Genomic DNA, 12,685 nt, shown 5'->3' with positions numbered 1-12,685 from the left:
ACGTCAGGAGTTTTTAGGAGGAAAGCTGCAAGCGAAGTGGGGTATTATGCTAAGAGTCTTGCATGGGTATTAGACAAACAGCTGTCTTCAGCTACTGCAGGACCTGGCCACTGGCAGGAAATAATTCTGTGAGTGGTGCTTGGACAGATTTCAGGAGCTGAAGCAAGGCAGGCTGTTACCGGTTCTCACCTTTCAATCTGAGACCAGCTGGGGAGGGTCAGAGCTGCTGCTGACAGACCAGACATACGGAATTAATTTAAGTGTCTGGCAAACACCTTCACCAAAACATGCTGAAAAGTCGGCTGTTGAGAGTAGCTCAGCAGTACGAGTTCGTTATCCCACTTAGATCCACAAAGCTCTCCCTCACTATAGGTGTTGGTGCAGCATAGAGCTAAGCAAAACCTGTAAAATCAATGTGAGCAGCAAGATGCACACCCCAGGATCCGGCCTGGTGGGGTTCCTGCTGCTTCTGGTGTGCCCTTGCTGTGCTGCAGGCGTGGAGCAGGATGCTCCCATCGCCTGGCCAGCAAACCACACCGACTTCATCTGCACCTTGTAACATACTGCAGCAAAGGGGCAGCGTCACGGGCTGCTTCTGCAGTTACATGGGGATATAAGTTTGTGCAGTGCCATCACACCCAGTATCATGGCACTGCCACCACACTGGAAAGATCTCTCAGGGTGCCAGCTGCAGATCACAAGATGTGAGCATACCCCAGTGGTTCTTACTGCTTTGGCTTATTTTTAAGTTCTCATCAAAGAGCCCGTTTCACAGAAACTTTCTCCAGTGTGTTTATGACCCAAATTCCATGCTTTAAATTCTGTATTTTCAGACTTGAATCACAAGTTAAAAATAAACTGATGGAATAAAACCCACACCTTCCCTCTCTGAGACACACTCTCGCACACATACTTCTCATGTGAAAGCAAAGCAGTGCTTCAGAAGGCTTAATGGCAAGAGCAGCGCTTGAGGCACCCTGCTTGTTACTGAAATGCCAGAGCGGAATCAGAACGTACGTGGGAAAACAAAAACAAACAGTGCTGTTGCCAGTACTGCCACTGCGGAAGAACAAGCTGCAGGGGCAAGTTGGGTTTACATTTATAAATCCAATGCTGGGAAAAGGTGAAGACTACAGGATTTCACAAGAAAGCTGGAGAGGAACATTTACAGGGGCAGGTAGTGACAGGACAAGGGGGAATGGATTTAAACCGGCAGAGAGGAGGTTTATGTTAGATCTTAGGCAGAAGCTCTTCCCTGTGAGGGTGCTGAGGCGCTGGCACAGGGTGCCCAGAGAAGCTGTGGCTGCCCCATCCCTGGCAGTGTTCAAGGCCAGGTTGGACACAGGGGCTTGGAGCAACCTGCTTGGAAGGTGTCCCTGCCCGTGGCAGGGGGTTGGAATTGGATGAGCTTTAAGGTCCCTTCAAACCCAAACCAGTCTGTGACTGTGATTTGGAGAAGAGAGGATGGAATTGAGCTCTTTCAGCTTCATACAGTTCACACTTTGCCACACTGATGGAGCCATGGTCATGGAAGACATTTAGAGTGGCCTGTCTCTCTTCCTGTGCCTCCTAAAAAAACCCCGTATAGCAGCTAGGTTTTTATGTAAAAATCGGTTCTGGCGCTGACACATTCCCAGAGCAACATCCCGAAGACCAAGGGAATCCGGTACTTTTCATAACACGGGGAAGTTCGGCAGCGTCCACCCATGGTCTGACACCCGGAGGCAGAGGGCTCTCCCGGCCCGGCGGCTGCTGCGCTGGGGCAGACCCAGCCGAGCGCGGCACCGGGCACAGCGCTGGGACCCAGGGGCTGCTCCGCCGAGTCCCCCGGGCCGGTGCCGCCGGGCAGCAGGGAGCGCTGCCGCCCTGCGGCCAGCGGGCCGGTGCGCGGCCCGGAAGCGGAAGGGGCGGGCGGCGGCGGCGCGTGGCGCTGTGTGTGCCGGTGGCGGGGACGGTTGGGCGGCGGGAGCGCTCGGTTGAGCCTGGTTCGGTTCGGTCCGGTCGGGTCGGGTCCTGCCCCGCGATCCCTCGGCCCGGGGACATGGCGGAGGCGGGCGGCGATGCGGGGTCACTGGGTCCGGGTGCAGCCGCGGCTGGGGAGTGCGCAGAGCTGGCGGCCGTTATCGGCGCCACCGTGCCCACTGGGTTCGAGGTGATGGCGGCCGAGGAGGTGCAGGAGAAGCTGGGCTCGGCCTCCCGCATCAGCAGGGACCGCGGGAAGATCTACTTCGAGGTCCCGGCCCGGGGCCTGCCGCAGGTCCGCTCCCTCCCGCTGCCCGGGGCCGCGGCTGGTACCGGGGCGGTTGTGCCGCGCTCGCGTTGGGGCGGTGGGCAGCGGCCGGGCCCCGCGCTCCCGAGGCGGAGTGGGAGAACGCGGTCCCCGAATGGGGCCCGGAAGGTGCCCGGGTAACGGCAGCAAGCACAGCCCCCTCCGCGGGCCCGGTCGGTAACGTGCGCCCGGTTTCTCGTTTCTTCCAGGTCCATCGCCTAAGGTCAGTGGATAACTTGTTTGTTGTTGTTCAGGAGTTCAAAGACTATCAATTTAAAGAAACCAAGGTGAGTTACTCCTCATCCCTCAACCGGTTCTGGGGTTTGTGGTGGTGTTTTTAACGTAGGACTAGTTGCAGAAAGTATTCTGTTTTATGAGCAAGTTGGAGGGGGTTATTTGTGGTGTTATCCTGGTTCTTCTTTGTTGGTCTGGCAAACAGGAGTGTGGTTGTGTTGTCTAACATCACTTCTTCAATTAAATACGTTGTATGGGCAAAATCTGGGATGAGAGCCAATGCCATGCTTGTAGGTCACACGTAGACACAGGACAGTGAAGTATCACTTCAGTCATTTTAGTGTTAGGTGTTTATTTGACAAGACTATGAGTTTTGAAATACTATGGGTTCTGTGACATGAAGTGTAATTCAGTGTCGCTATGACATAAATAGCACAAAAAGCTCTAAGCTTTAAATGTGTAATGGGTACATGGGTAGGAAAATAGTTTGAGAGACTTTTTTAAAAGTGATGGCTTTGAAAGGGATGGAATGACTTTAAAGCACACCTTTTTTTGTCTGTTAAAGGAAGATGCTCTAAAGGATTTGGAAGATTTGGTTAAAAAGCTGCCCTGGACTGATCCATTAAAAATTTGGGAGCTGAACAACAGCTTAAAAAAGAAAAAGACAAAACGCAAAAAACACAATCCGCAGAGTACTGCAGGCAAAGAGAAGCTGAATAACGATGGAGAAGAGAAAGGAGCAGATCAAAAAGATGCCAAGAAAGAGGAGGACTCTGCCCAAGACACTGCAGGTGTAGAACCCGCTGATGGTCAGGATACAGAAAAGACGCCAGAAGTGGCATCCCAAAACGAGGAGGAGGAGGAGGATAACAATGAACAATCAGATGCTAAAGATGAATTGCAGGCGGGTGCTGGGACTGAGACCAAGGCTCCTGACGGCAGGGCAAGCGACAGAGAGGCGAAGGTGTTGAAGTTCCGTGTGACATGCAATAGAGCGGGAGACAAACACAGTTTCACCTCAAATGAGGCTGCAAGAGATTTCGGTGGAGCCGTGCAGGAGCACTTCCAGTGGAAAGCTGACATGACTAACTTTGATGTGGAGGTACAGTGTTGTGCCTTGGAAAATACCTGCATTTCTGTTGTAAAAACTGTTAGTTCTGATGCACAGAGTGCTCCAAAATGCTTTCAGAAGATGGCTCTGGAACTGAAAACTGAAATGCTGAAGTCACGGCCTCCTCAGAGGCACTTATTTCACAGGCACATCATGTATATCCCCGCATCCCACCACTTGCCTTGACCATCCATCGTAGTAATCCCTTTTGTTGGCCCAACATGGGCACAGCTCCCCTTCTTTGAGTTCCGTCTTTTGCTCTGCAAATGCTGTTGTCTTCTCCAGTTAGCTGACTAACATGACCCGAGTCAGTGCCCAAAACCTTTCCCCTCTCCCTCAACCACAGCAAAAGCTGGCTATTACCGAGTATTGCTTCCTCCTGTAGCACTTGGTTTTACTCATATTTAAATACAACACAGGTGCTTTCTGCTTTACTTTCACGCTCAATAAATCTTCCCTTAATCTGGTGGTTTATATAGGTGTAAGTTCACAGAAGAGACACCATCTGGAAGCTGTAGTTTATGGGTGAGGGGGCAGAAAGGGTTAACGTTAATTGTCCGGTGTCTACTACTCATAGGGAAGGCAAAGGTTAGGCGAGGACTGGTCCACTGTTTTTGAGGCGCAGAAACCCCAAGTTTTTCTTGCAGATCCGTGAAGGGCTGGCCCACTGCCCTAGAACAAGTTTTTCACCTTCCAGATTAATACAGTGAAGGGGAGTAGGTATATGATTTTACTGCTGCTTTGCAGACGCTTCACTGTGACTTGCAGGACCCAACTTCTCCCCTGTACTTACAAAACACAACTTTTTAAAAGTCAGCATAATGGTTATAGCATTCTCTGAAGTCTTGTGTAAAAGGTTCTGTGTGAATGAGAAAACGTGTGAATGCTTTCCAGAATTTTGTCCCTTGTTGCCATAAATAGTGCATTGCTTTGTTCCCAGGAGTGCCCTTTTATACGCAGTTCATGTTTTTTAAATTGACATCTGAGAGTCTCATAAGTATTTACCAGTCATATTATGGATAACTTCTGTTACTGCTGAAATTTAGCTCAAGCTTTTTTCTTTAGGTTCTTCTGAATATTCACAATAATGAAGTAGTTGTGGGTATTGCATTAACGGAAGAGAGTCTTCACAGACGGAATATTACACATTTTGGACCCACAACTCTGCGTTCAACTCTCGCTTATGGCATGCTTAGGTCAGTGTGATTGCATAGCATTGTATTATTCTCAGTTAACAAGTCATTTTATTTCGGAAATTAGATCCTTTGTCCCCCCACTCGTTCCTCAAAAGCCTTTTCTGTTAAAGAAAGAAAGTAAGCGTAGTTGCTGAAGCAGTGTGCTTTGTAATTGACAGCGGATGTTTTCCAGCTAAGCAAAGTAAATGTTCGCTGTGTTGCCAGTGTTCAAAATTCTGTATCACATGCTTGAAAGTATTTCCCTGTACTGCTGTTTATAAAATGCTAATTAGTGAATGGGGGAAAAAAGTCACATAGAAGGTTTTTTTGTTGGAATCAGAGTGATTTAAATAGTTCCATTTTCCTTCCTTACAGAAATTCATGTTTTTCAGACTTCTCACCATCTTTTCTTCTGTTCCTCAGGCTCTGTGATCCACAGCCGACAGATATCATAGTTGATCCCATGTGTGGTACAGGTGCAATACCAATAGAGGTGATTCCTCCTTTATTTTGTAACTTAATACAGTATACATGGCAGTATCTGCAGCTGAGTGATACATCTAAGTTTCCTTGTTAATAACTGAATAGTGAACAACAGAAGTGTCTCTCACCAGCTTTTAAACAGACACACTTTTTGTAAGTGACGTTGTTTTCCTTCCCAAACCTGTAGCAGGAAGAATCTGAAAGTACTTTAAAATTTTAAGGTTCATAGTACTTGTAACAGATACCTATTACAGGATTTTAAAATCACTGACATCTGCCTCCAGTTGCTTTGTTGTATTCTGTCATGTTCGAGTGATTCTTCTGTTTGTTTTGTTTTAAATTCATCAGTGTCAATGTTAGTGTTGCTTATTGTCAATATTTCCCCCCAGGGAGCTACAGAATGGCCTAGCTGCTACCACATCGCTGGTGATAACAACCCCCAAGCTGTAAAGAGAGCAGCAAACAACATCTGTTCTTTACTGAAGAAAAATGAGAATAAGGAAAGGTGAGAAGCGCGAAGAGAGGAGTGATTTTCTTTTCCTGTAGTATTGTGTGCAAAGAAATCCTTTTTGTATTCATGCATGTGACTATCTTGTTTGTATATTCCCATTTATTCTTTTTGCCAACATTATAGACCTCCTCAATCTAAAAATACTCTCCATAAACCGTGTCTGAGATAACCGTCTTTGCACTTGCAGCACTGCTTCCCCGGGCATACCTTTAGACATCATTCAGTGGGATATTTGCAATCTCCCTTTGCGGACTGGATCTGTGGACATCATTGTGTCAGACATGCCATTTGGAAAGAGGTGAAGTATCGCTGGTAAAGGTGCTGTGCTGAGCTGCTGCTGCTGCATATGCTTGCCTGTCCAGGGTTGGGGTTCTCCCTAGTTAGTTATTTAATTAAGAAGTATTGCATACTTTATATTAAAAATTGAGGTTGAAATTAATAGTAAACATGGTCCTGAATGAGCTAATCCATCTGTGAAAGACCAACAACACTTAACTGTTCTTCAGTGATCACAAAGGGGATCTTAATTTATTTTGCAGAATCGGGTCCAAGAAGAAGAACTGGGATCTGTATCCAGCATGCCTGTTGGAGATGGGCAGGATCTGCACACCAGGGACAGGCAGGGCTGTGCTGCTTACACAGGACAAGAAATGCTTTGCCAAGGTGTGTTCTGTGAGATAAAATCAAACCTGCTTACACTTGGAAATATATTGAGGAAAAATTGTAAGCTGTCTTCATGACAGAAGGTGATTTTTTGAGAGCAGTAGTTAGTAACACTTAAACCCAGTTTTGGACCTGAGTTGTCATTTGACATAGCCATCAGATGTGATTTAGAATAATCAACAAGAATTTCTAAAGCAAATTTACCCTCGTTGTCTTGTCTGGAAGCCACCATCACTCTTTGGCTGTGTGTTTGCATCGTAGGCCTTGTCACGACTGGGCCACATCTGGCGCAGAGCTCAGACTGTGTGGGTGAACGTCGGGGGCCTTCACGCCGCAGTGTACCTCCTGAGGCGCACCTGGGAAAGAGCAGAAGAAAAACGATCATTCTGGTAACCTGCACAGAAGAAGACAACAGACATCTCCAGAACTTGTTGAATGGCACTCTGGCAAAGCAGACATCCAAGAGCATAGACCTGTCATTTCCTAAATAAAAACCCAAACAACCGGTGTAAAATTGCGTAACACAAATACTAAACCAGGGATCAACTTAAGAGCTACTGCTTGTACTATGTTCTGAAACCTTGTTATTTAAATCACCTCTTTCCTCCCCACCACCCAAAAGTGGTGAAAGTCTGTAGTTGAATTAGTAATGCTTTCCTTTGCCTGAGTCTTCTCTACCATGTTCAGTGTAGTTCTTAGTTCAATGTTTATTTCCTCTGCTTATAGTAGAAACCACGTTGAGGCAGCTTTGGAGGTAACAGTTAATTTATTTCCCAAACTGTAGAAATCATATGTATCTTAAAATGACTAACAAGACTACTCTGGCTGCCACCTTGAAGGGTTTAGAGTTAGTGTCTCTTTAATGTAGGCTTTTTCCAGATTGAAGTTTCGTAGTTAATACCGTTGCCCAAATGTACACTTAAGATAATAAACCACTGTCTGTTTCGTTACAGCCTGATAAGCAGATGCCAGTTAGCAAACAGGATGCCTATGCTACTGTTTTTCTTGCCTGTTACCTCAACTAAGTGCTATTAGTGAACATCTCGTCCATCTTAATGTACCACTGCTGTCGGTGAGGGGACACACACAGCCTTAGCAAACTAAGTGGAGAACAGAGATACTTTCAGCAGTTCTATTAGTGTTTTCAGTGTCTTCTGTAGGCACATCAAGTTGGCAATACATTTAAATCTGAGGTGATTTAACTGCCATAGTTACGCCACAATATTACCTGTTGAATAAGTTAAAGTTCCAACTTTTTCCTTCTGTAACTGTACTGTGATTTCTCAAGCCTCCTGGCTGAGCACACCAGTTTGCCATTAAACCGTTCATGCTCATTGTGTGCGTTCAGAGGCGAATTAACAACTAGTAAAGTTTTGCAAGTTTTCCATAGGAGACGTGTGTTGTGTTCTTTCACGCTTTGTTAGCACATGGTTGTGTGTGATACAGCGGGAACAGCGATGCGGGTGCCCGAGCGATGTGCGCGCTCCCGCCGCCACCAACCCGCTCCCCGCCGCGGCCGTCGGGAACGAGCATGCGCCGGGGGGCGGTCCCGCCCCCCGGCGCATGCTCGTTCCCGACGGCCGCGGCGGGGAGCGGGTGCGGCGATGTCTACACCGGTGCCGTCCATGGGACCGTGCCTGCGCTCCGTTAACACTCGTGAGCTCTCCGAGGTTGTCTTCAACAACCGCAGCCCGCGCTCCGTCCTCCCGGTTTGGGTGGACTTCGAGGGCAAGCCGCGACACTACCCGGTCCTGCAGCCGCGCACCGGGCGGGTCATGCACAGCTACCGGGGTATGCGTGCGGCGGGGCGGGTATAGGGTCTGGGTGCGTACGGGCGGGGCGGCTCCACCGGGATTCCCCGCCGGTGCTTGTCAGGGTCAGCCCCGGCTGTCCGGGGAGGAGCGGGGCCTGCGCTCCGCCACCGGGTTCGGCTCGGCTCCGAAGGCCGCACCGCTCGCGTTTTGCTGTCTTTCCTTCCTTTTCCTTTCCTCTTTCTTCCTTTCCTCTTCTCCCTCCTCGGTGACACCCAGTCACACAGGTGACCACGGCCGCAGCGATTGCCTGTAAGCAGGGAGCCCAGCTGGAGAGCATTTTGGTTCAGTAGCCCCACAAACCACTCATTAAAAAGAACCACAACGGCGGTGTTTTCTCCTTCTTTCTCTCCCAGGTCACCTCTGGCTGTTCCGGGATGCAGGGACAAACGATGGGCTCCTTGTTAACCAGCAGGAGCTGTTCATAGCGGCTCCCAATGTGAATAAAGCAGACATCACGCTGCCAGGTAAGCCGAGAGGGAGCATGTGTGCTATGGGGATGGGTGGGCTGTGAACATGGTCTCTTTGGGCATCAGGGTCTTGTGAGAAATCAGGTCCTCATACAATAAGGTCTGCCTCAAATGGGAAGAGAGCATGAGGGTTTCTAGACAGACCTGTGCTGTTAACAGAGCTGTTGGCAGATAGCCAGTTTTAAAGAGGTCCCTGATGGGTTTTGTAGCATGCCTTGCCACAGGAAACAACTTCTTCTTCTTCTTCTTCTTCATTTCTAGTGAGTAGCACTGTTGCATGTCACGTTCTGGGTTCATGTACTTGGAGAAGTACTGTCTGTGTTGGAGGCAGCAGCTAACGAGTGCCCTTGTGATGAGGCTGTGTGTGTGTTTGTGTTTAACTGCAGTGTTTACCCTGAAAGAACGGTGCCTCCAGGTTGTTCGCAGTCTAGTCAAACCAGTGGACTACAGGAAACTGGACATTGTTCGATCGTTATATGAAGAGCTGGAAGATCATCCTGATGTTAAGAAGGATCTTCAGCGGCTTTCTCTGGAGAGAAGTGAAACACTGAGGAACGGAATTCCTGAATAACGTGATTACTCCGGACTATTCAAATAGCAAACTCAGAGTTAAAGCAGGAAGAGCTGCCACGAAACATGCCAAGAACTGGTGTCTCTCTTTTATGTTCTGAGACATAAACTCAGTTAACTTGGTAAGTCTGCTCCCAAAGACTAAACGGCATGTAGGAGCACACCAGGTTCCTGATGGTTCACTGCTGCTCCTCGTTATGCACGTTGCAAACCAGCAGCTCTGGAGGATGAAGCTCAGTTTTTTTATTTGGACTGTTTCAGAACACCACACAGGGACATAGTATCAGGTCATCTGTTTGGAGCATACAGATTAGCTTTCATTGTATTAGAGTGTAAGTAACACTAAGGATTAATTTAATCCAGACTCTAATGATTGTAAGTGGCAGACCCACACCAGTTTCATTTGAATAATTTGCATTCAGTGGAATTTCACTCTCTCACGCTTGGCCTAGAGTTGCCTGTGACCCACCAGGTGTGGGTAGTGTTTGTGTACACGAGGGTTTCCAACACGCCTTCTGGGGACCTGGCCTGAAACATCATGCTGGTGGAAAGATGACACATGTAAATGCTTGGGGGTTTTCCTGCCTTTTGGCTTTGCACGTGTAAACCCATGTTGTGTCCACTCAGGCTGACATGTTTTTACACAGATCGTGCCTTGAATGCCTTATTTATCCTTTGTGCTTGGATCTCAAGGTCATCAACCTGGTCAGCCACATAGACCTAGTTCTGGGACACTTTCTCCTCTGCAGCAGCTTCCCGTTACAGGCCTAGCAGGTTGTGCTCACAGACAGTAGATGCTTTGAATCGTGCCTTTTTGTGTGGCAGTTCAGTAGTTGGGAGGCCTTTTCAGGGGAGCAGGGACCACTTGAGCTGCTGGTGTCTCCTGAGGAACAGATAGCAGACTGCATCAGCTCAGATGGGCCTATTGCTAGATCCAGCTCACAGACACATCCATGCTTTATTACAGGCTAGATAAGCAGAGAAAACATTTCCTTACCTATGTTCTGTTCCCTCATGCCTCCGTTAGGATGTGTATTTGTGTGAATATACACGTCATTCCAAGCAGTGTAGTTTTTAACAGATACGTGAATTGTCCACCAGGTAACAGATGTAGTGCTGTTCACTGTTAGAAGCAGAATGGTAGGAGATTATAGCAGGTTATTTCTGTGGCACATGTTTCTTTCCAGTTATGCATTCTGAGAAACACAGCTGTGAAACTGAGACTGTTGACATGTTCTGTAAGTATGAAATGTCTCCCCTTTTTTGTAGACTTGTTTTTTCTTACGTATTTGAAGTGTATGAATTGATCTTTGTCATAAAAATGTAAATTCATGCTAAATTTGTACTTTAATTCTGTCAGGTAACTTCACGGTGCTTGGGTCTGTCTGCTTGTATTCCTGTGATACTCCTGAAAGTCATTCTAGCTGATCAGTGACAGATACTCTTGGATTGAGTTTACAACCTGTGCAGCCCCCTGTTGCTGCAAGACTGAGTGGTGGCTGACACTAAAAACTTAGCACAGCTTCAGGCAGTGTCTGTGCACAAACATAGCTACACAGCAGTATGTGCTTTTACCACCTTTTGCAGATCTGCCTGTGCAGGCATTCGGAGCAGACAACAGGATGTCACCCAGCTCCTGGGAGCCCCTGAGTGCTCCTGCAGGTGGGATCCTGCAGATACCAGAGAGGAGTTTCTCTCCTGATGTCCTTGTGGTACTCTGTGTTATGGCTAATGTGGTAGCATGGCTAGACTGATACAGAAAACTGATCGCTCAACTCTAGTTTTTGTTTTACTGTAGTAGGTATTAGGTCTTAGGTTTAACAGATCTGTACATTTCACAAAGGTTCTGTGTGTTCCTGATTTATGTGGGGTCTGTCATCTCTTGTGTTGCTTAGTAGAATAATTTAAATTTATTCCATTAGTCTGTGATTTCCTCCAGTACACAGCCAGTCAGTGATGCTTTCCTAGTACAATGTTTGACTGCTATTGGATCAGATTCCTTGGATTCCTGCATGTTGGCAGACAGAAAAGCATACTTACTTATCTGTGACTTGCCAAAAACAACCTACCTCCTGATTTCATTGATCATAGGAGTATCCTGTCTTTGCTGAACTTTACATTTACTTAAATCATTTGCTTAATGTGTAGCAAGAGGCAATTCATGCTTGGAATCTTATACTTTCCTTAGACAAGATAACGAAAGAAATTCTATTTCTATTTTGCAGATGAAATTGAGTTTTCCAAAGTTATGCCAGAAGCCCAGGAGAGGGAGGGTCTGAACACAAATACAAAGTCTGAGGCAGAAGCCTGTTCACGCATCTGCCTCCCCTATTCCTCCCACAGTTGTTTTCTTGCATTTTCTTGTGATATGAATTGTGTAAGTACTTAGCTAATATTAGCTCTCACATATGATCTAAGTGTTGATTTTCCTGTTGACAAGTCATGGAATACCTTTTCCCCTCCACCCCCCATGTATTAGGTTTAAAAGCTTAGCAACTTCCTCTCTAAGATGAGCAGCACTTCACAACACCTCTCACAAATAGGTGACAAGGTTTTGTTTTCACAGGCCACTGAGTAACATCTGATGTTCCATTCGACTCTTGTGCCACAATCTGATGTGTGTACAGTCTGTACTCTACAGGTGCTGGTTCTGTATTGTCTTTTTAACCAATACAGCAGTGATTGTGAGCATGATAAATAACACCTTCATTTAGCTAGTCCAGTTACCAAATGCTCACAGACCCTACCATGGACTAGTTTAATAGTAACATCAGCCCAGCTGTATGTCTTTGGTTTTTTTACCCAGAGCCATTCTAGCAAAAAACCAATTTGATTACATGTTGGTGGTTGTTAGAATGCAATAGCTCATAACATTTTTGGTATCATTTTGTTTTCATTCTTCAGCCAAACCCACAGCTTGAGTATTTATTCAAAGTGCAAAGCACTGACGGGTGCGAGGAAGTAATTCACGTAAAAGCCTGTTCAATTAGAATTGTTAAAGCAGGTGCATAAATGCTATACTAGAAAGGTTTGGTCAGTAAAGAACTCCTGTTGAGAAAATGTTTAAAAATACAAACAACAAACCCAGATGTTATAGATAGGTAATCATGGAGAAATGCTCAGCATATGTGAGAAAGTGTATTTCTGAAGTGCTCCTTTGGGTCAGAATAAAAAAAGATGAGAAAATAAACCCAGCTGGCTGTAATGCTTGGGAAATGGAGCCTCCTACTAATTACTCAGCTGGATTAGTGATGAGTGAAAGTTGCCATTTGGTTGTGACAAGTGCATTACAAACTTGGGTAGTTCTCAGTTGGAGTCACGGTGGTGTCTCATTGGCAGGCAGGGAGCGGCGGAGGTCAGGGCCCGGCTGAGCTCCAGCTCGACTGCA

At 46.9% G+C, this 12,685-nt stretch overlaps 2 protein-coding genes across 2 annotated transcripts; both read left to right on the top strand.

Moving 5' to 3' along the window:
- Window positions 1-1,895: 1,895 nt before the first annotated feature.
- Window positions 1,896-7,838, top strand: THUMPD3 (THUMP domain containing 3). Its single transcript, XM_030501023.1, has 9 exons — window positions 1,896-2,257; window positions 2,479-2,556; window positions 3,069-3,605; window positions 4,680-4,810; window positions 5,213-5,282; window positions 5,662-5,777; window positions 5,971-6,081; window positions 6,323-6,446; window positions 6,708-7,838. The coding sequence occupies exons 1-9, from the start codon at window positions 2,042-2,044 to the stop codon at window positions 6,837-6,839; spliced, it is 1,515 nt and encodes a 504-aa protein (XP_030356883.1). The 5' UTR covers window positions 1,896-2,041; the 3' UTR covers window positions 6,840-7,838.
- A 112-nt stretch (window positions 7,839-7,950) lies between these two features.
- On the top strand, window positions 7,951-10,636 carry VHL (von Hippel-Lindau tumor suppressor). Its single transcript, XM_030501025.1, has 3 exons — window positions 7,951-8,237; window positions 8,614-8,724; window positions 9,114-10,636. The coding sequence occupies exons 1-3, from the start codon at window positions 8,051-8,053 to the stop codon at window positions 9,296-9,298; spliced, it is 483 nt and encodes a 160-aa protein (XP_030356885.1). The 5' UTR covers window positions 7,951-8,050; the 3' UTR covers window positions 9,299-10,636.
- Window positions 10,637-12,685: the final 2,049 nt, after the last annotated feature.

This window comes from Strigops habroptila, chromosome 11 (genome assembly GCF_004027225.2).
Source record: "Strigops habroptila isolate Jane chromosome 11, bStrHab1.2.pri, whole genome shotgun sequence".
Taxonomy (NCBI): domain Eukaryota; kingdom Metazoa; phylum Chordata; class Aves; order Psittaciformes; family Psittacidae; genus Strigops; species Strigops habroptila.
Note: the sequence above shows the minus strand (reverse complement) of the source record. Positions and strands in the feature narration are given on the sequence as shown.